The following is a 27,255-nucleotide window of genomic DNA, read 5'->3' on the forward strand; positions in this document are numbered from 1 at the left end:
CAGAAATATTTTGATGCTCTGCACCTACAGATAAATCTAAACTGACAGACATGTCTGAGGCTTTGGACAATGTTTGGGGGATGCAGGGCAATTTTTTTTTTATGGCACAAGTTCTCACAGCTGTGACAGACCCTCAAGAAAAATGGAGATGGTTTCATCACAAGGGTAAACCTAGCAGCTCAAGAACACAAGTACAGAGATATTTCCCAAGTACATTTGAAGAAGCAATGCTTAGATTGTGGGAGTCCAAGATGGGAGGACACAGGAGGCCACTCTGTCTGAAAAGCAACAACTCCAAACTAGAAGGCAGTTGGAGCGAAGAAATGGACACTATTTTCCAAGCCTACAATACGGGCCAGCGTATTTAGCCTCCTTACTTGGTTACGCTCCTTGTGGACAAGCAGCCTGTGAGATTTGAGCCGGATACAAGGTCAACCATCCCCTTGGTAAGCAGTTATCCTTCAGGCCTTTTCCAAAATCATGGCCGCTGAACTCTGCATCCCGCAGCTGCTCTAGCGATAGCGTAGGCACGCATGGGGTCTTTACAGCAGGAGAGGTTCACCAGGAAGACCTATTTCACCTACCCATGCCTGTGGTCAGGGGAGGCCAACAGCCCAACTTGCTGGGCAGAAACTGGACTAAAAAGATGCCATCGGTGCTGTCCTGCACCAACTGTATTGGGGTGAACCACGCATTGAATTCTCTATCCATAGGGAACAGTAGAAAAGTACCAGAGGGCTTTCCAAGCTGATTCTTCGGGTCAATGCCACGTTCCAGCGGTGTAGTTTAAGTTTAAGGGGAACTGACAGACAAAGTTTTACAAGCCCCCATCCCCCACAGTGTCACATGCAGTTGGCCCAAAAGTAGAACTTGACCAATTACAGAGACATGTTTGGTGGCAGAGGCAGCCTACACATCATCGCACAGGAAGAAAACTGGCTACCGGCTGTGGGTCTGGCATGGTCACAGTCAAGTAGCGGAACTTGAGCTGACTGATGGACAAACTGTTAGGTAACACTTGGGTCATGTACGCCAATGAACTGACAGGGGTCCCAGGGAAACTACAGAAGCGCCCTCTGCTGAAGATGTGAGCACCCCAGTAGATGAACCTATGGACGAGATTCACAGTGCACAGCCTTCGACGCCAGCTAACCGGGAAGACACAGAGAGAGAATCTGCCTCCCTGCAGCAGTCCATAAGGGTACAGCAGCCAGTTGACGGCTACCAAGCAGGATAGACACTTCCTCATTTTTCTGTTCACCTCACCTTTTCACTTCCTCTGTGGTTCCCATCTATGGGGGGGGAGGGATGTACCATATCAGATCCACTGTGAGAATGTGGCATGTATGTGTGCAGCTGATCGTCCGTGCAGTGAGTCGACTGGGCTCCCTGCGTGTGTGCGGCACTCTCTTTCGGGCGGGCGCACGCTTCATCTCATGGGCCCAGTTTGTAGGTCCCACCCTGCAAGTTGTTCAGCTTGCGCCATTATTAACGCGACTCAGTGAAAACGCTCAATCGTGCTCCCCCCTTTCCGTTCTTGCTCCATGCGACAACTAAGCTTTCTCGGTGAACGGAGAAAATGCCTCCAAAGTAACATCTCCGCCAGTTGATGGGAATCCCAGGCCATGACAGACGAAAGCAGGGAGCGAACGTCCAGTGAGTCAATCTGCACTTGTGTCTCTATGACAGAATTACACGAGCATTTGTCAACAACGGAAGGAGCCCACAAAGTCCCTAGTGACCCACCGTGTTACATGCCGCACGGAGTAGAATCTGCAGATCCTACATACAACTCATCACGGAGTTATACAGCACAGAAACAGGCCCTTCAGCCCTTCTCATCCATGCTGACCAAGATGCCCATCTTATTTGCCCAAGTTTGGCCCATATGCCTCTAAGCCTTTCCTTTCCATGTACAAGTCAAAATGCCTTCTAGACATTGTAATTATACCCACTTCTACTCCTTCTTCTGGCAGCTTGACCTGTATATCCACCACCATCTGTGTGGAAAAACCTGTTTCTCAAAATTTCCTTTAAGTCTTTTTCCTTTCCTCTTACGCTTAGGCACCCTCATTTTAGACTTCCCTATCCTGGGGAAAAATGGTGACTATTAATATTACCTAGACATCTCATAATGTTAGAAACCTCTACAAGGTCACCACCTTCACCCAAGGGTAAACAGTCTCAGCCAAACCAATCTCTCCTTACATCTCAAGCCCAGGCAACGTCCTTTCATTGCTTCCAATCTAGTGTGGTGCTTTTAATATTTACACAGTGGTCTGCTCCACATCAGAACGACAAAGCGCAGATCAGACCTGCAGTCGGTCCACAGGGGAACTCTGACCTTCCTCTGGCCTGCCACTCGTATCCTCCACCACTCTCCCTCCTCTCATCCATCCGGCCATGGTCCCCTGCACCCCTATAACGCGGTCAAGTGCGGGCTCAAGCAGCAGGGAGGAACATTCTGGGAATACTTAGCAGGTTAGGTAGCATTTTATAAAGGCAAGTATTTAATGTTTCAGGTCAGAAATTTCGATTGGAACTAAGATAAACAAGAGAGGTTATTTGGAAGTTAGAGAAGGAGTGGGGAAGAGACGGCTGGAGCAATGAGGGAAAAGGCAAAACTGGGGCTGCCATGGGGATAACCTGTTGCTGAAGATATCTGGTAGATTAGTTAATGAGGGAAGTTAAAGAGAAATATTGAGGCTTTGTTTCAGGTTTACAGCATCTGTAATTTTTTTTATATATATATTTGTGTGTCCTGTAAAACAGATTGAGATAGAATGAAGTTTCCTGCCTGTCTGAGACAGAAATGGAATAGAGGATCCTGCTTATCTGAGGGAGCGAGAATTTCTATATGAATTCTGGAATGTGGCCATCATTTAAAATCTGCCCCACAACACTGGCTAGCAATAGGAACCGAGCCAGATATCACAAGGAAATTCAAAGTCCATCGTTCTTATCAACACTCTGCACTGTGAACACACACTTAGGCATGTGTTTCCTTCTTTGATACACAAAATATTTTTAAGAAGGTGTGTTAATATTCAGATTAGAAATATTCACTAATATTTTGTCTGATAACTAATATTAGAGCCAGTATGAATGCAAATGTGCGGAGAATAACATTGAATTTTTTAAAAAAATCAGTGCTTGACGTTCTTTCCAACACACAATACAGGCAACCAGGGGTTAATTAACTCTTCAGCTGTTAACTCCTTCACTTGATAGCAGTGACGTGAATTGGAAAGTTTCAAGTGCTGAAATCTCTGGCCTCACCCCAATGTCGTCAATAACCAGAGGAGGTTGAAACTGGTGGGAGGACTAAGCTAGTGAACATCTCTAACCCCACTCCACATACCTGCCTCTCTCTCAATGCCCCAACCCTGGAGGATATGAGCACCTCCCTCTGCCCTCCCACTTCTTCCCAGTACCAAAGCCTTAGTTCATTTGCTTCTCCTCTCTTTCAAAGACTGACACACTCATAAGACAAGCAGAACCTACTAAAGCAACAGCACCCTTCCCTGTTCAAGGAGTAGTCTTAACTGAAGTTCATCTATTTGTATTGATTGAACCAACCAGCTTAATGGACAGCTCTGAATTGGCAATGCATTCATGGAAATGAGAAAGATTTGGGCTTAAATGGCATCAGAATTCCTGATTTCCTTCGCTACATCGATGACTGCATTGGTGCTGCTTCCTGCACGCATGCAGAACTCGTTGACTTTATTAACTTTGCCTCCAACTTTCACCCTGCCCTCAAGTTTACCTGATCCATTTCCGACACCTCCCTCCCCTTTCTAGATCTTTCTGTCTCTGTCTCTGGAGACAGCTTATCCACTGATGTCTACTATAAGCCTACTGACTCTCACAGCTATCTGGACTATTCCTCTTCTCACCCTGTCTCTTGCAAAAACGCCATCCCCTTCTCGCAATTCCTCCGTCTCCGCCGCATCTGCTCTCAGGATGAGGCTTTTCATTCTAGGACGAGGGAGATGTCTTCCTTTTTTAAAGAAAGGGGCTTCCCTTCCTCCACTATCAACTCTGCTCTTAAACGCATCTCCCCCATTTCACGTACATCTGCTCTCACTCCATCCTCCCGCCACCCCACTAAGAATAGGGTTCCCCTGGTCCTCACCTACCACCCCACCAGCCTCCCGGTCCAACATATTATTCTCCGTAACTTCCGCCACCTCCAACAGGATCCCACCACTAAGCACATCTTTCCCTCCCCCCCTCTCTCTGCATTCCTCAGGGATCGCTCCCTACACAACTCCCTTGTCCATTCGTCCCCCCCATCCCTCCCCACTGATCTCCCTCCTGGCACTTATCTGTGTAAGCGGAACAAGTGCTACACATGCCCTTACACTTCCTCCCTTACCACCATTCAGGGCCCCGAACAGTCCTTCCAGGTGAGGCAACACTTCACCTGTGAGTCGACTGGGGTGATATACTGCGTCCGGTGCTCCTGATGTGGCCTTTTATATATTAGCGAGACCCGACGCAGACTGGGAGACTGCTTTACTGAACATCTACGCTCTGTCCGCCAGAGAAAGCAGGATCTCCCAGTGGCCACACATTTTAATTCCACATCCCATTCCCATTCTGACATGTCTATCCACGGCCTCCTCTACTGTAAAGATGAAGCCACACTCAGGTTGGAGGAACAACACCTTATATTCCGTCTGGGTAGCCTCCAACCTGATGGCATGAACATCGACTTCTCTAACTTCCGCTAAGGCCCCACCTCCCCCTCGTACCCCATCTGTTACTTATTTTTATGCACACATTCTTTCTCTCACTCTCCTTTTTCTCCCTCTGTCCCTCTGAATATACCTCTTGCCCATCCTCTGGGTGCCCCCCCCACCTTGTCTTTCTTCCCGGACCTCCTGTCCCATGATCCTCTCGTATCCCCTTTTGCCTATCATCTGTCCAGCTCTTGGCTCCATCCCTCCCCCTCCTGTCTTCTCCTATCATTTTGGATCTCCCCTCCCCCTCCCCTTTTCAAATCCCTTACTCACTCTTCCTTCAGTTGGTCCTGACGAAGGGTCTCAGCCTGAAACGTCGACTGCACCTCTTCCTACAGATGCTGCTTGGCCTGCTGCGTTCACCAGCAACTTTGATGTGTGTTGTCAGAATTCCTGTCCTGGTTTGGTGGAGACGGACGTGAGAAGCATGGAGGAACATCTGGAGAAACTTCTGAAATGCCTGCTTCGCTGCCGCTGCTACTGTGTGATCGAGAATCTCCGAAGGGGAAGGCCCCAAATCCTCGGCTTTGCCTATTGCTGGGGCCGGGGTCGAAGCGCTCGGCAGAGATGGTGCTCGGTGTCGGAGGGCTGGTCGGAGGCTTGGAGTTTTCAGATGGACTCAGAGTCGGACTATGGTCGGGGTGCTTCCAGGATGCTGCATCGGCAAGTTTGCAGTGCTGGAAACTCATGGCAGGGAGAGTTTTTCCCTTCAACCGTCTGCGTGAGATGATGAGACTTTCGAGAGAATTTGAGACTTTTTTTTACCGTGCCCATGGTCTGTTCTTCATCAAATTATGGTATTGCTTTGCACATGTTATAATTATGTGGTTTTTGTCAGTTTTTTTTTAGTCCTGGTTTGTCTTTTGTTTCTGTGATATCATTCTGGAGGAACAATTTGTATCATCCCTTAATGCATGCATTATTAAATGACAATAAAAGAGGACTGTGTGTCCTCATAATCTATTAAAAAAATCTAAAAATGCCACGTGTAAGTTCGATGAACATATCAGATGACCACATCAGATGCAAGTCAGTTGAGTTCACTGAGTTCCAGCTTCCCAGCTGCAGCCCAGTCACAGGGAAGGGTGACTGCAAGAACTGTCCAGCACAATCAGAATCAGGTTGAATATGTTGTGAAATTTGTTAACTTTGCGGCTGTAGTACAATGCAATGCATGATAATAGAGTTAAGTATATACATGTATGTACAGGTACGTACGTATATATTAAATAGTTAAGTAAGAAGTGCAAAAGACAAATAAAAACATAGTGAGGTAGTGTTCATGGATTCAATGTGCATTCAGAAATTGGGTGGCAGATGGGAAGAGGATGTTCTTAAACCATTGAGTGTGTGCCTTCAGGCTTCTGTACCTCCTTCTTCATGGTAACTATGAGAAGAGGGCATGTTTGGAGTGGTGGGGATCCTCAACAATGGACACTACCTTCGTGAGGCATCACTCCTTGAAGAGGTCCTGGAGACTACAGAGACCAGAGCCATGACGGAGTTGACTAATTTTACCGCTTTCTGCAGCTCACTTTGATCCTGTGCAGTAGCCATCCCTCTATACATCTGTAAAAATTTGCCGGTGTTTCCGGTGACATACCAAATCTCCTCAGACTCCTAATGAAATATAGCCGCTGTCTTGCCTTCTCTACGTCTGCACAGTTCCATAGGCCACAGGGTGTCAGAAACTCTCGCTCCTCAGTCTCGGCTTTACGCTTTTCTCACTTCTATTCACACTTTCTCAAATCACTCAGGTTCTACTTTTGTTCAGAGTTACATCAAGGTAACTGACACATCAAACAACAGGAATTCTGCAGATGCTGGGAATTCAAGCAACACACATCAAAGTTGCTGGTGAACGCAGCAGGCCAGGCAGCATCTCTAGGAAGAGGTACAGTCGACGTTTCAGGCCGAGACCCTTCATCTCTTTAGTTACTGACAATTGAATTTAACATTCTTGCAACATTCTCATGTTTCTTTTCACAACAGAAAAGGGGGAAGTTTATTGTATAGTCAGTGACTGTAATGGTACACTATGCCCCATTTAACAAGAACAGCATTCTCTATGCAGTTCCTCAGAAGAAACTAATTAATCTCCCACCTTGGCATCAGATGGTTGGCGGCTTCAAGTTCTCAGGTAGAAGTCCCACCAACAATTTGTATTGGTCATAACACTGGTCACAGCAAGCTGCATTGTAATGCTGTGGACAAGAAAACACAACAAAGCCTCCATTTCCTCAGAATTTTAAGGAATTTTGCTTTGTCACTGATGAATCAGACCAATTTTTATATATGCATTATAGAAAGCATCCTATCTGGATGCATCATGGCTTCGTATGGCAAGACAACAATAACAGCCCAGTCTGTTACGCAAATCATCCTCCCGTCCCCATGTCCCACTGCTTCAGAGAGCAGCCAACATAATCAGATGCCCAGCGCATCTGTAGATGTGAACTTCCCACGATTCAGGACATCTACAAAGACAGGTGTGTAAAAAGGGCCCAAAGGATTGGACACCCGAGTCACCCCAACCACAAACTGTTCCGGCTGCTACAATCCGGGAAACTGTACCGCAGCATAAAAGCCAGGACCAACAGGCTCCGGAACAGCTTCTTCCACCAGGCCATCAGACTGATTAATTCATGCTGATGCAACTGTATTCCTATGTTATATTGACTATCCTGTTGTACATAATATTTGTTATAAATTACCTTAATTGCACATTTGAACGGAGATGTAACATAAAGATTTTTACTCATGTATATGAAGGATGTAAATAATAAGGTCAATTCAATTCACTCCTCCTGGTCGTTCCCTCTTCCGTCATGCTGACGGTACAACAGCTTGAAAACACGTGCCACCAGACTCGTGGACTGTTGTCAGACCCGTCAAATGCTCAAAGATGAACTCTACACCGGTAGACTTTATCTGTCTGTCTACACTACACAACTGCAACACTACATCCTGCGTGCGGTTTTCTTTTCACTCCATAGTCGTAAACCACGCCTGGCACGATCTGTCTGACTGGCACGCAAAACAAAAGCTCTGTGCTGTAGCTTGCCATGTGTGACGATAGCAAACCAATGCCAAATTTACCTTCAAAGATCTCTGGACACTAACCCCAAGCCTCCACGTTGCTGGAGCTATGCTAAAATGTTAATAATTTTGAGTTTTCCCATTTCAAGGAAAATAAGAAAGTAAGTTCTTTACATTCAAGATGCAGCATAATTAGAGCGCCACGTAGTTAGATTGTGCCTTCTGCCTACTTTTTGAATACTTACCCTATTTATTGATTGCTGCTTCCATCAGTTAGAGACTGAGTGCCAAGGTCTCTTTCAACTGCATGCACAGAAGTATGCTAGTGTTAATGCAGATAATAAAGTGAGGGAGTCTGAAAGGCAGATTCCTCCTTCCAATGGTCATTAATTACCTTTGATTTGTATCATATCTCATCTGTCATTATCCCAAATACCCTCTATCCAATTATTCACAGCTCTCAACAGTCTGCATCCTCTGAGGGTGATACTTCAGCTCATCAGTGCTCCATCCCAACTCTCCAGGCCCTGATCCTGTATACCCCCCCCCCACCCACCAAGATCACTGTGACCCCTCTCCCAAATTCCTTATGAACCTTGGGGCAGCACAGTAGTGTGTGGGCTTACAGCGCCAGTGAAAACCCATCAGGGCACAGTTCACGCCACTGGCTGTAAGGGGTTTGTACCTTCTCCCCGAGACCGTGTGGGTTAATAAAGTGCGGGGCATGTTATGTTTAAGCCAGGAGCATGTCGACACTTACAGGTTGCCCAGCACAATCTTTGCTGATAAGATTTGATGCAAACAATACATTTCACTATACGTTTCGATGCTCAAAGGTACATGTAACAAATAAAGCTCATCTTTCATCTTTAAACCCTAAAGAGTGTTTGTGGTAACTTATTTTTTACTCTTTCTACTTCTCTTCTAATATTTACATCTGTGCACTTGTAATGGTACTGTGACACTAATTTCCTTTGGGATCAATAAAGTACCTATCTACCTAAGCTCACAGGGACCCCACTCCCACAGTCCTTTTAAATTCACCCGTTTCTCTTCCTCCCTCTAAACTCCATTTCCTGTGCTCCTTATAAACTCACTCCGGCCTGCCTCCCACTCTTTAAACACAGCTGGTTCCCTGGAAAAAAAAATGTTATACTACATCTTTAAAAATAGTGAATTAGAGTTATCTTGCGCTATTAATCGATTAACATCTGATATTCTGGAACACCAAAGCAGCACCAAAGTATGCCAGAATATCAGAAACATGAGGAAGTCTGCTCACGCCTGGAGATCCAGAAATTCCAGCAACTTGAGTGTGTTGCCAGAATATCGGAATTTTATGGCACATTTTTTATGTTTTTAATTTCTTCCTTTGGAATCATCGACATATAATCCATTCAGTTATTTTGCAAAGAGTTTCAAACTTTAGATCATTGATCTGGAATAGAAACAGCAGAGCTCTAAGACAGAACTTTGGGACTCAGTTCTCAACTTTCCAGCTAGTTACTTCTTTCTACCAATGATTCAATTTATTATCCTTGAGGAAATTCTACCATGAATCATCAAAGTTTTAATGAGCAGTCTTGGAGGAGGAAGGCTGTGTCAACAACTTCTTCGTCAATATTGTCATGGACTTCCTATCATGTTCTTCCTTGTCTACAGCCACCTGATTGAGTAATCACTGGGCTTAACTATGCCACTAGTGATTTAAGGCTTGGAAGGGAATCAGCATACAGTCTGATACTGCCTGCTGAGTGCATCCCAGGGATTACTGCACCACTATGAGCCCAGGAAAACTGCATCTCAAGTGCAAGGTCACCTGGCCCTCGCTGCAATGCTGGACACCAATGGAATTCAGCAGTGTAGTCAGGACCTCTAATGCCAGGCACTAGGCTGAGGAAAACTGTCGCTATGCAAGTGAAATGAGCATCAGATTCCCCTTCCACTTGAACAGCAGTTCCCCACATCAAAATTATAGATTCAGTTCTTAAATGCTTTTGGCTTTTACGTTTGTAATTACTTATTGTGGTTTAAATTTAGTTTTAATAACTTTGCACATGCTTAAATATCTTTTAATTTTGGAATCATGTGATTAGAATCAACATTAACAACAAGTACATTTAAAAACAATTACAAACCTTCAAAAACTTTAACATGAGTTGAAGGCAAACTTAAGATTTAATAGGAACCTGAGGGGCAACTTTTCCCCTCGGAGGGTGTGGACCTTGGCACTCAGTCGGAAACTGATGGAAGCAGCAATCAATAAATAGGGTAAGTATTCAAAATATCTAACTACATGGAGCTCTAATTATGCTGCATCTTGAATGTAAAGAACTTACTTCCTTATTTTCCTTGAAATGGGAAGCAGAGGTAGAAAGGAAGATAGAAAGGAAAGATTTAAAGCAGCAATTTCCAACCTTTTTTTCTGCCTTGGACCCCTACCATTAATTGAGGGGTCAGTGAACCTCAGGTTGGGAACCCCTGATTTAGAAGGCAGGAAAATGGGACCAGCTCGGATAGACATCTTAGTTAACATGGATGAGTTTCAGTACTGCATTACTCGAGGTTCGTCTCTTAATCTTGCTTCCTGAAAGAACCTCAGTAGTACAGTTGCTGGGGGCACGTCCGCAGTGGGGAGGGGGGTTCACCAGTTCACTCTCTGTCACAGAGTCAGGCTCATCCCCTCCCCTCCGCCCCCCTCAGCAGCAAGTCAACTGAGCATGATTAGGTCGTTGGAGGCCCAACCACTCTCAGAGTGTGCCCACGGTAATCAATCCCACTCATCTACATAGGAAGTAAGAGCAGCCCGGCAGCAATACAAAGGGGCGATATCAGAGATCAAATCTTTAGCTTGCTCTCCGTATCGGACAGGCTGACATGTGGGTGCAGAAGGCAAGAACTGAAGTTGGATACAGAGGACTAGAAACATTAGGTGAAGGGCCGTATAACCTTACAGAATTGCTGGTGTCAGTATATCTCGCCCACAGTAGCGATTATAAAGTGAGTACGAGATGGGCAAATTTGGGCCGAAAGGCCTGCTTCCGGGCTGAAATAACTCAAACGTTCAAAATAAAAGTTTGCTTCTTACCAGTAACACGACTTGTCTCGACTCTCACAGTCTGTGAAGTCGGAACTGATGAAGATGTCTTTGTATATGCGTCCACAGAGGCAGTAAAGATCAGATGAGGTCTGCATTCCTGTCTCCATCACTGGCAGGATCACAGAGAGGGCCTTCTCTCGGTCTCCAGGTTGGTTCCTCCTATTGCAAACAGATGGCATACAGACTGTAAAACCTTCCTCTGGTGTGCAAAGAATAAATGATTCATAAAAGTGGAGATTTCCACATGGGAAATGTGTGGAGAAATTATAAAAGAGATCAGGGAAAATACAGAGACATTAACCAAAAAAAAGTGGATTTCGTTTAATTGGGGCAACTCTTAAAGAGTGAAAACTAATCAAGAAAATTGCCACAATTTCCTTCGTTTATTTGGGACACTATGCCACTTAATTGGGACAGGAGACTGTTGCCGAACAGTTTCTAACTAGCAACCGTCGCACGTACCTGTGTGGCCATTAGATTCACTGTCCTTAGAACGAACTGTTTTTAAATAGTGTCAGTTATGTGTGTTTGTGTTTTTGTCACTGACAGTCAGTGAGAAGTAGGCAGCAAGGCAATTCAGAACTGTTTGTCAGTATCTCCAGTTGAACTTTGTCCTTTTGTGTATTTCCCCCAGCCGTCAGACTGGTTTTGTATTGTCATGTGCTCTTGTTTGTTTTCATGCCCCATGTGCTCCTGTCCCCGCTCCTGCTCTACTCCGGCCCCTGTATTACTGAGTACTCTGCCCTTCACCTGTTTCTCATTATAACCTGTTTTGCTGCCACTTGTGTCTCATTGTGCTCCACCTATCATCTGCCTCTCTGTTTATCGCTGTGTATTTCAGTCCTGTGTTTTCAGCTGTTTGTTGCCAGATTGTGCCAGTGAGTTTTCCTGAGCCTTTACAGCATTCATATCTGTACTCTGTCTGTATATCGACTCTGCCTGTTTCCCAATTCTGGTTTTTGGATTTCTCTGGAATTTTTGATCGCCAGCTGAACTTTGACGCCAACTTTATTGTCCCTCTGGATTTGCTACTCAGTAAATATCACAGTGTGCACTGTACTTGGTGTGCGATTGGGTCCCTGCTTCAGCACACTGACACTGTTTTGGTTACTGGGGTTTCAGACATACAGGCTTGGAGATGCCAGAAACAGCCAGGAGTGAAAATTAAACATTTTTCACTACTTCAACAAATTAGGAACTACAAAGAACTTTAAGACACTGACAATCATCTTAAATGTTACAATGAAAATAAAGATCTGCAGGATGCAATCACTGAAAGGATTGTATAAAGGCAGTCCATTATCTGCAGTAGATGTCAGTGGTGATTTAGTTCATTTACAGTCAATCTAAAGAACTCAGCAGCGTACACTGGATGAATTCCTCCACCAGTAACTATTAGGAACTAATACAGTTTTATAGTCATATTAATAGTGTTTGAATTTGTTCTGTATTTCATTTAAATACATAATTTTCCCCTTATTTTGTCTTTTTTTAATATACTTTTTAACTATTTCCATGAAATTTGGACTAGCTGCTTAATTGGGCCAAAATGTACTGGCCCTGATGTGTCCCAATTAACCAGAATCCACAGTTTATGCCTGCATGTAAAAAACATTAAAAAAATACCCAGGAAACAGTGGGGAACCAAAATTATTCAGTGGATTATTTAGTATGCTAATAACACTAGAGGTTATGTTTTATGAAAGCTATCAGATTTCTTTTCATTTGTTTACTTGCTCCACGCTAGAACATGGACAGCTAGTGGATGGATATTGAAAATAATTCTATTCAATGTGACATAAGACTTCTGCACAAAATTTAGAGTTCACAAAATTGGGGAGATATATTAACATGAACAGATGATTAGTTAATGAGTGTAAAAAGGAAGGAATTAAATATTGTTTTGGCTTGGCAGGTGTGGACAAGATGCATATGAATTAGCAGCAATTATTTACAAACTATACTGAGGGGACCAGGTTTAATGTAACCAAGTTTGGTGCTAATACAAATCAGTGGAAAAGTAAGCTACCTGGACGATCACAGGGAAACTATCAGTGGATTATAAGCTCAGTGACCACTTTATTAGATACCTCCAGTCCCTAATAAAGTGGCCACTGTGGGTACCTTCATGGTCTTCTACTGTTGCAGCCCATCCACTTCAAGGCTCAAAGTGTTGATCATTCAGAGATGATCTTCCAAATATCACTGTTGTAACATGGAGTTATTTGAGTTACTGGCAACTTCCTGTCAACTTGAACTAGTCTGGCCATTCACCTCCGATCTCTCTCTTTAAAAAGGCATTTTCACCCACACGACAGGTGTTCATCCAGTTCCAGGTAAGTCTCTCTGATCTCTCTCATTAGCAATACATTTTCACACTCACTGGAAGTTTTTTTTTGTTTTTCACATCATTCTGTGTAAACTCTGTTATGTGTGAAAATCTCAGGAGATCAGCTGTTTCTGAAATACTCAAACCACCCCATCTGGCACCAACAATCATTCCACAGTTAAAGTCACCTAGATCCCATTTCTTCCCCCTTCTGATGTTTAGTCTGAACAACAACTGAACCTCATGTCTGCATGCTTTTGTGCATCGAGATGCCGCCACATTATTGGCTGATTAGATACTTGAATTAACGAGGTGTACTTAATAAAGTGGCTACTGGGTGTATTTCAATTAACTAGGTGGACAAGAATACCCAACGAGTTAATCGAAAAATATGAAGAGCTCTATCCAACCTAGCCTTAGCTACCTTTTTTTTTTAAAAAGGACACTCTCACCTTTTCTCTAATTTCGCCTGGTAAGATAAATCCCAATCTTCTCGCCGGTATACGGCCAGGATAGTTTTCCACACATGGGTAAAACGACAACTCCACTTCCCCAAATGCCTGGTTTTAATTAACTGAGCCAGCCATGCTTCCAATCACTACAAAGCAAGTGATGAATCGTGGGCACGTTTTAAATTGAACAACTGAGTCTTTGGGCCAGTCATTTCACGTGCAAATCCTGATTATCTAAAGTTGATCTTCATGGTAATCTCCAACAGCTGGTAAACCTGACTAAATATTATTCTGGATACATAGGAACTGTTGGCAAGACTAGAATTTGTTGCTAATATCCAATTATCCTCAAGGTGATAATATTAAGCTTGCATTCTTGAAAATGTGTGTGCTCGTGTGTGCGCTCACATGCGCGGTCTCGTGCACGTAACCTCGTGCACATATTGGGAAAACTCTTATAGTGCTGATGGGTTGAGTATCGGAGAAGTTGCTCCACACAATGACAGAACACATATCGATATCTGAGAATTGTTTTGACTCAGAGGGGAACCTATTAGAAGATGCTATTCCTAGGTGCCTGCTGCCTTGTCCTTCCAGGTATTGAAGGCCAAGTGTCCGGGAGGGGTTGTCAAAGCTGCTAACACGCTTTGCATGGGTAAGCATTCCATGGAACGTGTGCTGGTGAAGGAGGAAGTGGTTGTTTTCAGCAGCTGTTCTGCTAAGCAAGTGGACTTCATCGCACACTTTGTAATCTTCCAATGCTACATTACATTATATCCCCTGCACTGAACTAGTGCCTCCTACCAAGGAGATAAGCAAAGCAGACACGATTACTAGTACCAACGAGGAGCTCTGGAAATGAATTTCATGAGACCATTGAGGAAGGATCCAGTCCCATCCTAGTTATGAGACCATAAGACATGGGAGCAGATTTAGGCCATTTGGCCCATCTCGTCCACTCTGCCATTCGATTCTGGCCGATTTATTTTCCCTCTCAAGCCCATTCTTCTGCCGTCTCCCGGTAGCTTTTTACAGTACGCCATTACTAATGAAGAACCTATCGATCTCTACTTTAAATATACCAAATGACTTGGCCTCCACAGCCATCCGTGGCAATGAATTCCACTCTGTAGTTAAATTCCTCCCCACCTCTAAAGGAACAGCCTCCTGCTTTGTGGTGTGCCATCTCTCACTATTGGGAATCTCCTCTGCACATCCACTCCATCTAGGCCTTTTAATATTAAGTAGGATTCAATAAGATTTCTCCATGTTCTTCTAAACTCCAATGGGTACAGGACAAGAGCAATCAAATGCTTCTCATATGTTAACCCTTTCATTCTTGGGATCATCTTCATGAACTTCCTCTGGACCTTCTCCAATGCCAGTACACCCCTCCTTAGATATGGGGCCCAAAACTGCTCACTATACTCCACATGTGGTCTGACCAACTCCAATACTCCAAATGTGGTCTGACCAATGCCTTATCACGTCTCTGTTACACCAGTTAATGAACAGCATCCTGCACGTGCTCTACAGGCACTGGATTGTTCTTTTGCTGCAGAAATTAGTAAAAAATAGCAATAATTAGTACCATAGAAACATAGAAAATAGGTGCAGGAGTAGGCCATTTGGCCCTTCGAGCCTGCACCGCCATTCAGTACGATCATGGCTGATCATCCAACTCAGAACCCTGTACCTGCCTTCTCTCCATACCCCCCGATCCCTTTAGCCACAAGGGCCATATCTAACTCCCTCTTAAATATAGCCAGTGAACTGGCCTCAACTGTTTCCTGTGGCAGAGAATTCCACAGATTCACCACTCTCTGTGTGAAGAAATTTTTCCTCATCTCAGTCCTAAAAGGCTTCCCCCTTATCCTCAAACTGTGACCCCTCGTTCTGGACTTCCCAAACATCGTGAACAATCTTCCTGCATCTAGCCTGTCCAATCCCTTTAGAATTTTATACGTTTCAATCAGATCCCCCCTCAATCTTCTAAATTCCAGAGAGTATAAGCCTAGTCGATCCAGTTTTTCATCATATGAAAGTCCTGCCATTCCAGGAATCAATCTGGTGAACCTTCTTTGTACTCCCTCTATGGCGAGAATGTCTTTCCTCAGATTAGGGGACCAAAACTGCACACAGTACTCCAGGTGTGGTCTCACCAAGGCCTTAGAGTGAGATACCTGAGTGGTTAGTATTTTGGCTCTTTGCTGTGACGAGGGAGATCGTTGCCCTCGCTCCCTGGTTAAATAACACACAGGACCTCCCTCACATGAGCTAGCTGGTGGTGAAGGGAATATCTGAGTAGGTACCTTTCATGATTATTATGCAGGTTCCCAAACATTGTTCAAAGTAAATTTGTTATCAAGGTGCATGTATGTCACCATATACAACCCTGAGATTCATTTTCTTGCCGGCAATCATAGTAAATACAAGAAACACAATAGAATCAATGGAGGCCACACCCAACTGAGCGGACAACCAGTACGCGAAAACAAAAAAACTGTGCAAGTACAGAAAAGAAACAAAAATGAAACAATAACAAATAAATATCAAAAACATGAGATAAAGTGTCCATGAAAGTGAGTCCAGTTCAGTGATGGGACAAGTGAAGTTGAGTGAAGTTATCCACTCTGGTTCAAGGACCTGATGATTGAGGGGTAATAACTGATCCTGAACCTCCTCCCTGATGGCAGCAGCAAGAAGAGAGCATGGCCTGGATAGTACAGGTCTTTAATGGTGGACGCTGCTTTTCTGCAACAGTGCACCATGTAGATAGACAGATAGATAGGAACATTATTGATCCCAAAAGGAAATTACAGTGACACAGTAGTAGTACAAGTGCACGTATACAAATATGAGAAGAGAAGTAAGAATGAACAACAAGTTACCTCAAGCAGTCTAACAGGGCGGGGGGGGGGCATCACTTCCCCTGCAATAGGTTGACTCATTATAGAGCCTAATGGCCGATGGTAACAATGATCTCATATAGCGCTAATTGGGAGCAGCACAGTCAACTTAGTTTATCATTGAAAGCACTCCTCTATTCAGACAAGGTGGCATGCAGAGGCTGAGAAACATTGTCCAGAATTGCCAGGATTTTCCGGAGGGTCCTCTGTTCTCCACAACATCCAGTGTGTCCAGTTTGACTCCTATAACAGAGCCAGCCTGTCCAATCAGTTTAGTGAGTCTGTTGGCATCACCCGTGCTGATGCCATTGCCCCAGTACACCACTGACGACAACAGACTGGTAGAACATGTGTAGGAGAGGCTTGCATACTCCAAAAGACCTCAGTCTCCTCAGGAAGTAGAGGCGACTCTGGACCTTCTTGTACGCAGTCTCTGTGTTGGTGCTCCACTCAAGTCTGTCATCCAGGTACACCCCCAGGTACTTGTCAGTTCTCACCACATTATGTTCTCACCATCAATAGTAACAGGGAGCAGTGCAGGCTTAGTCTTTCTAAAGTCCATCACCATCTCCTTTGTCTGACTGATGTTGCACCATTCGACAAAGTCCTCCACTAGAGCCCTGTATTCATCCTCCTGTCTATTGCTGAGTCACCAGAGAATGTCTGCAGATGACATGACTCAGTGCTGTCTCTAAAGTCTGAGGTTTACAGGGTAAACAGGAAGGGAGCCAATACAGTCCCCTGTTGGGCCCCAGTGCTGCTTATAGCCATGTCTGACACACAGCTCTGAAGCCACACAAACTGTGGTCTGTCAGTCAGGTAGCCCATTAACCAGGATACAATGGAGGTGCCAACCTGCATTGAACAGAGCTTTTCCCCAGCACTGAGGGCTGTATGGTATTAAAGACACTTGAGAAATCAAAAAACATGATCCTCACAGTGTTACCCTGCTTATCCAAATGGGAGTCGGCTCTGGTCAGCAGGTAGATGACAGCATCGTCGACTCCAATGTGCTCCTGGTAGGCAGACTGCAGGGGATCGAGGGTTGATCTGACCAGGGGTCAGAGGTGACCCAGCACCAGCCTCTTTAGGGTCTTCATGATGTGTGAGGTCAGGGCCACTGGACAGTAGTCATTCAAGACTTGCTGTTGGCCCTCCTTGGGTACTGGGACCACACTTGTCGTTTTCCATTCTGTCGGGAACCTTTTCCAGGCTGAGACTCAGACTGAAAATGCATTGGAGAACTCCACACAGCTGCCTAGCACACTCCCTCAGCACCACGGGGTTCACACCGGCCAGTCCCAATGCTTTGCCGGGTCTGAGTTTCCCCACAGCCTTTCTCACCTGCTCCGTAGTGAAGGTGAGTCCATGATGACTGGGGAGTTGGCGGAAGGTGGGGGCCGGGGGAGGTGAAGATCGGGCCGATAGTTGGCATGTGGAAGTGTGGGTGGTAGGGGCAGGGCATGGTAAATGTGCTCAAAGGAGAGGAGGGCTTTACTCGTGATGGACTGTCCGTATCCACTACCTTTTGTCAGCTTTTCCGTAAAAGGGCACTGGTGTTTTACTGGTAATTACTATACAGGTTCCAAGTATAGTTCAAGTAAGTTTATTATCAAAGTACATATGTAAACAACTTTATTCTCCTGTAAATGCCTGCAAGAAAATGAATCTAAAGAACTGCAATAAAATTTATGAAAATTGTAGACAAAGACTAACAAGCGTCCAAAGTGTAAAAGAGGGCAAATTGTGAAAATAATAAAAAAAAGTCAGTAGATAATACCGAGAACATGAATTGCAGAGTCCTTGAGAGGGAGTCTATAGATTGTGGAATCAACTCAGAGTTGAGGTGAGTGAAGTTGTCCACACTGGTTCAGGAGCTTGGCTGTTGAGCGATAACTGTTCCTGAACCTGGTGGTGTGGGACCCATGGCTCCTGCACCTCCTGCCTGATGGTAGTAGCGAGAAGAGCGCATGGCCTGGATGGTGACACACCCAGGTGATGGATGCGCTCCTTGTAAATGTGCCCCGTGATGGGGAGAAGTTCGCCTATGATGAACTGGGCCGTATTCACCACTCTTTGTAGACTTTTCCATTCCTGGGCATTGATGCTTCCATGCCAGGATGTGATGCAACCAGCCAGGATACTCTCCACTGTGCATCTATAAAGTTTGCCACTTTTAGACGACATGCCCAATCTACACAAGATTCTAAGAAAGTAAAGGCGCCGTCATGCCTTTGTTGTGCTGGTCCCAGAACAGACCAAATGATATGGTAGCACCAAGAAATTTAAAGTTACTGACCCTCTCCACTTGATGAGGACTGGCTCATGGACCTCCCCTTTCTTCCTCCTGTGGTCAATAATCAGCTATTTGGCCTGATCTGGTCAATATAATTCTGCTGTTTATAAGAGCTTCCTGTGAATATTTTTTTCAAGATTATGAGGACACGTAGTCCTCTTTTATTGTCATTTAGTAATGCATGCATTAAGAAATGATACAATGTTTTTCCAGAATGATATCACAGAAACACATGACAAACCGACTTAAAAACTAACAAAAACCACATAATTATAACATATAGTTACAACAGTGCAAAGCAATACCCTAATTTGATAAGAACAGACCATAAAAGTCTCAAAGTCTCTCGAAAGTCCCATCATCTCACACAGACGGTGAACCTCCAGCGCCGCCAACTTGCCGATGCAGCATACTGGAAGCATCCGACCACAGTCCGACTCCGAGTCCACCCGAAAACTCAGCCTCCGACCAGCTCTCCGACACCGAGCACCGAGCACCATCTTTGCCGCACGCTTCGACCTCGGCCTCGGCAATAGGCAAAACCGAGGATTTGGGGCCTTTTCCTCCGGAGATTCTCGATCGCACAGTAGCAGCGGCAGCGAAGCAGGCATTTCAGAAGTTACTCCAGGTGTTCCTCCGTGCTTCTCACGGCTGTCTCCATCGATATTCATTCGGAATGGCCGCGCGCGCTGCGTCGCGCCGCCATCTTCTCTTCCCTCAGTATTGGCTACTAATTTCCAGCAATACAAACTCAGGTACATTTCAAACATGCTTCATTGCTTGTGGAGTGCAGTATGGGGCACTGGGATCGGGCAGGATGGGTACAAATGCAAGTCTCTTCTTTTATTTCTAATCGCCCTCTTCTGCTTCATGCCTTGACCAAGACAATTAGCACTTGATTAACTTTATACAAGGTGACCCATCAAACAAAGGGTCCTGGGGTCTCCAGGAATTAAACATTGACTCCCGCAATGCATTGTGAGCAACCTGGGAGAAAGACCATCAGATGATTCAAACAAATATGGATTATTTCCCATTTTCACTGAACATTTGTCTGAATCTTTGATTCAATAGTTGCACAAGTACTGGAGACGGGAAGAGATGTTTAACTGGAAACAGACTGCAATGTGATTAAAAAAAATCTCTTGGAATACAACCAAGCAGATTTGGCAATCTGACAATTATCCTTGGCTTCCTATGTATAAATAGAATACTTTATCAAATTATAGACAGCAAGAGACACCTGGTTAAATTCAGTAGGGATCTGGGGTGGGAAAAGGACACAAAGAGCTCCACAGACTGATTGAAGGATGTCTTCGGGCCTCGGAGAAGTGGTTGGTATGAGGAACAGATGTGACACAGTCGACTTCTCCTCTTTATTATCAGAGTAGCTAGCTTGGAAAGAACAAGAAATAACAAGCAGAATAGACAAAGGAGAATTGGTTGATGTTGTGTACTTGGATTTTCAGAAGACTTTTGACAAGGTGCCACACACGAGGCTGCTTAGCAAGTTAAGAGCCCATGGTATTACAGGAAAGATACTGGCGTGGATAAAGTAGTGGCTGATGGGCAGGAGGCAAAGGCTGGGGATAAAGGAAGCCTTTCCTGCTTGGCTGCTGGTGACCAGTGGTGTTTGACAGAAGTCTGCGCTGGGACCACTTCTTTTCACGTTATATGTCAATGATTTGAACAATGGAATTGATGGCTTTGTGGCTAACTTTGCGGACGATACAAAGAGGCTACAGAAAGAGATTAGGCGAATGGGCAAAGAAGTGGCAAATGGAACACAGTGTCGGGAAGTGTATGGTTATACGCTTCGGTAAAAGCAATCAAAGAGCTGGCTGTTTTTCTAAATGGAGAGAAAAGTCTAAAATCAAAGGGGCTTGAGAGTGCTTGGGCAGAATTCCCTAGAATTTAATCTGCAGGTGGTGAGGAAGCCAAATGCAATGTTAGCATTCATTTCAAGAGGACTAGAATATAAAAGCAAGGACGTAATGTTGAGGCTTTATAAAAGCCTCCCTTGGAGTATTGTGAGCAGTTTTGGGCCCCTTATCTTAGAAAGGATATGCTGAAACTGGAGAGGGTTCAAAGGAGGCTCATGAAAATGATTCCAGGTTGAATGTCTTATCATATGAAGAGCGCTTGATGGCTCTGGGCCCATATTCACTGGAATTCAGAAGAATGAGGGGTGACCTCATTGAAACCTATTGAAAGTTGAAAGGCCTCAAAAGAGTGGATGTGCAGAGGATGTTTCCTATGGTGGGAGAGTCCACGACCAGAGGACACAGCCTCAGGATGGAGGGGTGTCCTTTTAGAGCCAAGATGAGGAGGAATTTCTTTGGCTAAAGACTGGTGAATTTGTGGAATTTGTTGCCACAGGTGACTGTTGAACCAAGTCCTTCTGTACATTTAAGGCAGAGTTTGATTGGTCAGGGCATGAAGGGATATGGGGAGAAGGCAGGAGATTGGGGCTGAGAGGGAAAATGGATCAGTCATGATGAACTGAAGCAGACACGATGGGCCAGATGGCCTAATTCTGCTCCTATATCTATGGTCTTGGATATGCACCATGTCACTGGTGAATGAAAGGTTGGTAAAACTCAATGGTTGATTAGCTTTGCTAAAGCAATCCAAAAGTTCAGTTTGGAGTTTGCAGTCTTGGAAAGTAAACAGCTCAAAGCTATACCCCTATACTTCTTGGTTTCAAATATCCCAACTTTTTGCCTCAGCCTTTACCTCTGCCGCAGCACAAATAACCGCAAAGGTTTCTTTCTGCAGTTATTCTTCCCTGCAGAAAGGAAGTTCTCTCCTGCTTTTTCACCCAGGGATCATTTCACTCCTCAGATCTTCCAGGACAGTCATCGCAGGCAAAGCCTTTCCCACCGTTGAGCGCATTGACATGGAGTGCCGCCACAGGAAAGCAGCACCCATCAAAGACCCGCATCATCCAGGCCACGTGCTCTTCCCAGCGCATCCACAGGTCCCCCACCACCACTTTCAGGACGGTTACTCAGAATCAGAATCAGAATCAGGTTTATTATCACCGGCATGTGACGTGAAATTTGTTAACTTAGCAGCAGCAGTTCAATGCAATACATAATCTAGCAGAAAAAAAATAAAATAATAATAGGAGTAGTAAATCTTATTCAGTATACTGTATACAGTATATGTATATTGAATAGATTAAAAATCATGCAAAAATTAGAAATACTGTACTGTATATTAAAAAAGTGAGGTAGTGTCCAAGGGTTCAATGTCCATTTAGGAATCAGATGGCAGAGGGGATGAAGCTGTTCCTGAATCACTGAATGTGTGCCTTCTGGCTTCTGTACCTCCTACCTGAGAAAGGGGCATGCCCTGGGTGATGGGAGTCCTTAATAGTGGACGCTGCCTTCATGAGACACTGCTTCTTGAAGATGTCCTGGGTATTTAGTCGGCTAGTGCCCAAGATGGAGCTGACTAGATTTACAACCCTCTGCAGCTTCTTTCAGTCTTGTACAGTAGCCCCTCCATACCAGACAGTGGTGCCGCCTGTCAGAATGCTCTCCACAGTACAACTGTAGAAATTTGAGTGTATTTGTTGACATACCAAATCTCTTTAAACTCCTAATGAAGCATAGTCACTGTCTTGCCTTCTTTATAGCTGCATCAATATGTTGGGAGCAGGTTAGATCCTCAGAGATCTTGACAGCCAGGAACTTGAAACTGCTCACTCTCTCCACTTCTGATCCCCCTCTGAGGATTGGTACGTCTTACCCTTACCATACAACAACCAAGCTCCTGACCCAGATAACTTCAATCACCTCAACACTGAACTAATTTCACAACCCACTGATTGATTTTCAAGGACTTGACAACTCATGTTCTCAGTACTTTTTGTAAATTTACACAATTTGTCTTCTTTTGCAGATTAATTGTTTCTCTGTCTTTATTTATGTACATTTTTTCACAAATTCTATTGCATTTCTGTATTTTCCATAATTACCCACAAGAAATTGCATCTCAAGGTAATATATGGTGTCATATATGCATTTTGATAATAAGTTTACTTTGACTTAATGGAGCGATGTGCACAAGGTGAATATGTTCCAAAGTGACTGTATACTTCGTGGTCACTCTCTGAAGCTGCAAGGCCCCACAGAGATCACAAGCTTTAGCCAATATAGATCGCAGGGTAAACCGCAGTCAGGGTGATCCACAAGCAGTGTCACAGGATCAATGACAACACCTGGGTAAAGCAGACCCATTGGAGCAATGTTGCCTCTAAAAATGCAACACTAGGTCAGTACCGGACAGCAATGCTGCCTGGATCAACATGCGAAACGCTGGGGGGACTCGGCAGGTCAGGCAGCATCTCTGGAAATTAATAAACAGCCGTCGCTTCGGACCTGCAGTGATCCTCCAGCATTTTGTGTGTGTGTCGTGTGTGTGTGCATTTTTGTGTTTTTGTGTGTATGCGTGTGTATGTGTATGTATGTGTGTGCGTGTTGTGTGTTTTTGTGTGCGTGTTTTTGTGTGTGTGTGTGTGTGTGTGTGTGTGTGTGTGTGTGTTGCGTTGCTCTGGGTTTCCAGTGTCTGCAGAACCTCTTATGTTGATAATGCTGTCGGCATTATGGGCCCATGTCTCTGGAAAAGGAATCTGCAATCTTCTGACTGAAACCCTGATACTTGTGACGAAACCGGGGGGCGCACATCCCTTCACCGTCGCTGGGTCAAATTCCCGGAAGCCTCTCCCTGACAACGTCGGGGGTTTACTCACACCCACATCACCTTCTCCAGGGCATCTAGGGACAGGCAGTCAAATGTACAGGAGCGTGGCGGCTAGTGCCTTGCTCTGCAGCACCAGGTGATCTCCGACTGGGGTTCGACTCCTGCTGCTGTCTGCAAGGAGTTTGCACGTTCTCCCCCCGACTGCGTTTGTGTCCTCTGGGTGCTCCGGTTTCCTTCCACATTCCAAAGACGTGGGTGTGGACGTCAGTGAGCTGTCGGCATCAGGAGCACGGGCGACACTCGCAAGCTAACCAGTCCTCACGGATTCAACACAAACGCAGCCTTCCACAGTATGTTTTGATGTATATGTGACAAATAACGCTAATCTTTAAATCTTTAGAACAGCAACTAGGGATGGGGAATCAAATGCTGGCTCAGTCTTCAAAGCCTGCATCTCCTGAATGAATATTAAAAAATGTTTAGTCCATTCGCTGTTCCACAGTTAGTGAAGCATGAGAGAGATAACTCTGTCTGGTATTATTTATAAAGCTCAAAGTTTAAATTTGCTTTGAACTTTAGATACAATACCAGACGGGGAGTCACTGTATCTCCGGAACTAGCTGAAGCTGTTGTACAAGGTGAGTGAACAAGTGCCAGTCCCCCTCCTACCTGTTCAGTGCAAAGCAGTAGTGGAACTTGACGTTGGGCAGCTCGGCCACCTTACAGGTCGGCAGGTTCTGCAGGGTCTCCACCAGCGTGATCGTCGCATCGAAATCCTTCAAAGCAAAAAGTACCAGAGTCAAACATTCCTCTGGGGTTAGCTATCCAAAACCTGCTGCCAGCTGTGAGATCAGAGTGCGAAGAAATATAGCAACCAAAGCACGATTTCAGTTCAGAGAGTATTTGTTTTCGGGCATGACATGTCAAATTCTTACTTTCTTTTTTTACCCTCTCCCTCCTCTCCCTTCCCCCATTTCCCCCACTTCCTCATCCTCTCCCCTCCCCATGAAAAGCAGAGGGCCTGGAAATCATATTGCGCACATCAAACACCTGCTACATTGGCACTGAGCTCAGTAACAACAGCACATCTGAAACCACCCAAAAAGCAGGATTGCGATATTGCCACATCCTTGCTTCAAGAGGGCATTAAGGTGCTTCAAGAGGGCATTAAGCGCTGTTCAAGTCAAGTCACTTTTTATTGTCATTTCGACCATAACTGCTGGTACAGTACACAGTAAAAACGAGACAATGTTTTTCAGGACCATGGTGCTACATGAATAATACAAAAACTACACTGAACTACGTAAAACAACACAAAAACAACACTAGACTACAGACCTACCCAGGACTGCATAAAGTGCACAAAACAGTGCAGGCATTACAATAAATAATAAACAAGACAATAGGCACAGTAGAGGGCAGTAGGTTGGTGTCAGTCCAGGCTCTGGGTATTAAGGAGTCTGATGGCTTGGGGAAAGAAACTGTTACATAGCCTGGTCGTGAGAGCCCGAATACTTCGGTGTCTCTTGCCAGATGGCAGGAGGGAGAAGAGTTTGTATGAGGGGTGCGTGGGGTCCTTCATAATGCTGTTTGCTTTGCGGATGCAACGTGTGGTGTAAATGCCTGTAATGATGGGAAGAGAGACCCTGATGATCTTCTCAGCTGACCTCACTATCCGTTGCAGGGTCTTGCGATCCGAGATGGTGCAATTTCTGAACCAGGCAGTGATGCAGCTGCTCAGGATGCTCTCAATACAACCTCTGTAGAATGTGGTGAGGATGGGGGAGGGGGAGATGGACTTTCCTCAGCCTTCGCAGAAAGTAGAGACGCTGCTGGGCTTTCTTGGCTATGGAGCTGGTGTTGAGGGACCAGCTGAGATTCTCCACCAGGTGAACACCAAGAAATTTGGTGCTCCTAACGATCTCTACGGAGGAGTCGTCCATGTTCAGCGGAGAGTGGTCGCTCCGTGTCCTCCTGAAGTCAACAACCATCTCTTTTGTTTTGTTCACATTCAGAGACAGGTTGTTGGCTCTGCACCAGTCTGTTAGCCGCTGCATCTCCTCTCTGTGCGCTGACCCATCAAGCCGTGGGTTTTACACAGGCAGCAGATGGCTGGTGGTGTGTTTGCCCACTGACCCATAGGAACTGGGTCAATGCTGTGGAGGAGATCTCTTCACACACCGCCACATGGCTGGGAAGTGGTGGGGGGGTGGATGGAATAGGTGTGGTTCTCCCACCCCTCCACCTTTCTCCTAAGCTGTAGTGTAGCCTCAGATGGGCAGTGGGGGCAGAAAGGGCACCAAGTCCCACCCCTGCCAAGAGTGGGCGATGCTTTTACTAAAATAACCGTAACACCAACATGTTAGGATGTGGATCAATGGCTGAAGGTTCAGACACTATGAGCCAAGCAACATGTCTGTCATGATCCTACCACTAGGCAGCCTGGCTCAGCTCCTCCTCGTAACTCTTTGAATGCTCTCTGCTCAGCCCTATTGCACTGAGTGCATCCAGCTGCCTCAACTCGCCCCATCCAGGAGCTCCCGTCAGCTCCCTCACCCTGCCAGTTCCCCGCAGAAGCCCGCAAACCGGTTCAGCAGCCTGCTCACTCTGGAGCCCCGGGGGGTGAGATGACAACCTTCCTGCCGCCCTGACATTATTGCTCAAAATCGCATTTCACTGAGATTCAAACACAGCTATGTCAATTGTTTAAACAGGAAAAATAGCAAACGAAACAAGAGCTAAATAAATGAAAGAACTGACATTTACACACTGGCTTTCACAATCCCAGAATGTCCCAGTGTTTTATCATCAAATAATTGTTTCTGCGAAGTCCTCAATGCAACAGATGGTTTACCCACAGCTGGTTCCAATAGACTGGGAGAACCCCTCTATTGTCCTTTGTAATGGCAAAAAGGAAATGTTAAGGCCCTCCTCAGATGTTGAGCAGGGTTCTGCTTAATGTTCAACCTGAGAGAGGACAGTGCCAACAATGCACTAAAGCTAGACCGTGTACTTAGACCTCAAACCCAAAAGGAATAATTTAGATACAGATTCACATCAAACGCAGCATTTGATCTAAAGTGTGCTGCCTGCCAAGGTTCCAAGCAGGTCTGGGCAAGCCTCATGGAAGACAGGAAGCCAATGAAAAGAAAAAGAACAAGAAACCTCTAATTTAAAAAACAAGTTACAGAAAAGCAACAAGGTGAGAAAAGAGAAATCAGCTAAACTTAGAGAGCATTTTAGTTATCCTACAGTAGCTTCCTTACCACCAAAGGAGAGAGTACAAAAGATTTACACATATAATGTCAAAATAACAAGGACTGAACAGTCCTGTGCTCTCTTCAAGAAAAGGCTGGGGGTTATTTACTCATCCACCTCATTTACTTAATAAATAAAATTGGAGTAGGCCATTCAGCCCATCAAATCCAGGCTGGCATACAACATAGCAATCCCACCAGTCCCATTCCCCTCTAGCCCTGCATTTGGCTCTCTGGTAGGTGCCCACCAACTCTGCCTTGGTTCCTTTACCGCCACCGGGCACCGCATAACAAGTTAAAAAGCCAAGTAACCAACCAGCGTTTTTGTGGCGGGTAGCAGGAAGCCAGAGGACTCAGAGAAAACCCCAGGGAGAACATGCAAACTGCACACAGACTGCACTTGGCAACTGAACTG

General features: G+C 45.1%; 1 protein-coding gene across 5 annotated transcripts in view; it reads right to left on the reverse strand.

Moving 5' to 3' along the window:
• LOC140190530 (mitogen-activated protein kinase kinase kinase 5) overlaps nucleotides 1-27,255 on the reverse strand; it is a 194,952-nt gene that overhangs the window by 113,538 nt on the left and 54,159 nt on the right. For all 5 annotated transcript variants that reach the window (XR_011883627.1, XM_072247181.1, XM_072247180.1 and 2 more), the window contains 2 exons: nucleotides 24,253-24,359; nucleotides 10,876-11,046 (listed from right to left, as the gene is read on the reverse strand). Coding sequence is in view for 4 of the 5 variants with exons in the window: in XM_072247181.1 (XP_072103282.1) it covers nucleotides 10,876-11,046; nucleotides 24,253-24,359 (278 nt within the window). In the remaining variant the exon portion in view is untranslated. The remainder of the gene's footprint in view (nucleotides 1-10,875; nucleotides 11,047-24,252; nucleotides 24,360-27,255) is intronic.

This window comes from Mobula birostris, chromosome 30 (genome assembly GCF_030028105.1).
Source record: "Mobula birostris isolate sMobBir1 chromosome 30, sMobBir1.hap1, whole genome shotgun sequence".
Lineage (NCBI taxonomy): Eukaryota > Metazoa > Chordata > Chondrichthyes > Myliobatiformes > Myliobatidae > Mobula > Mobula birostris.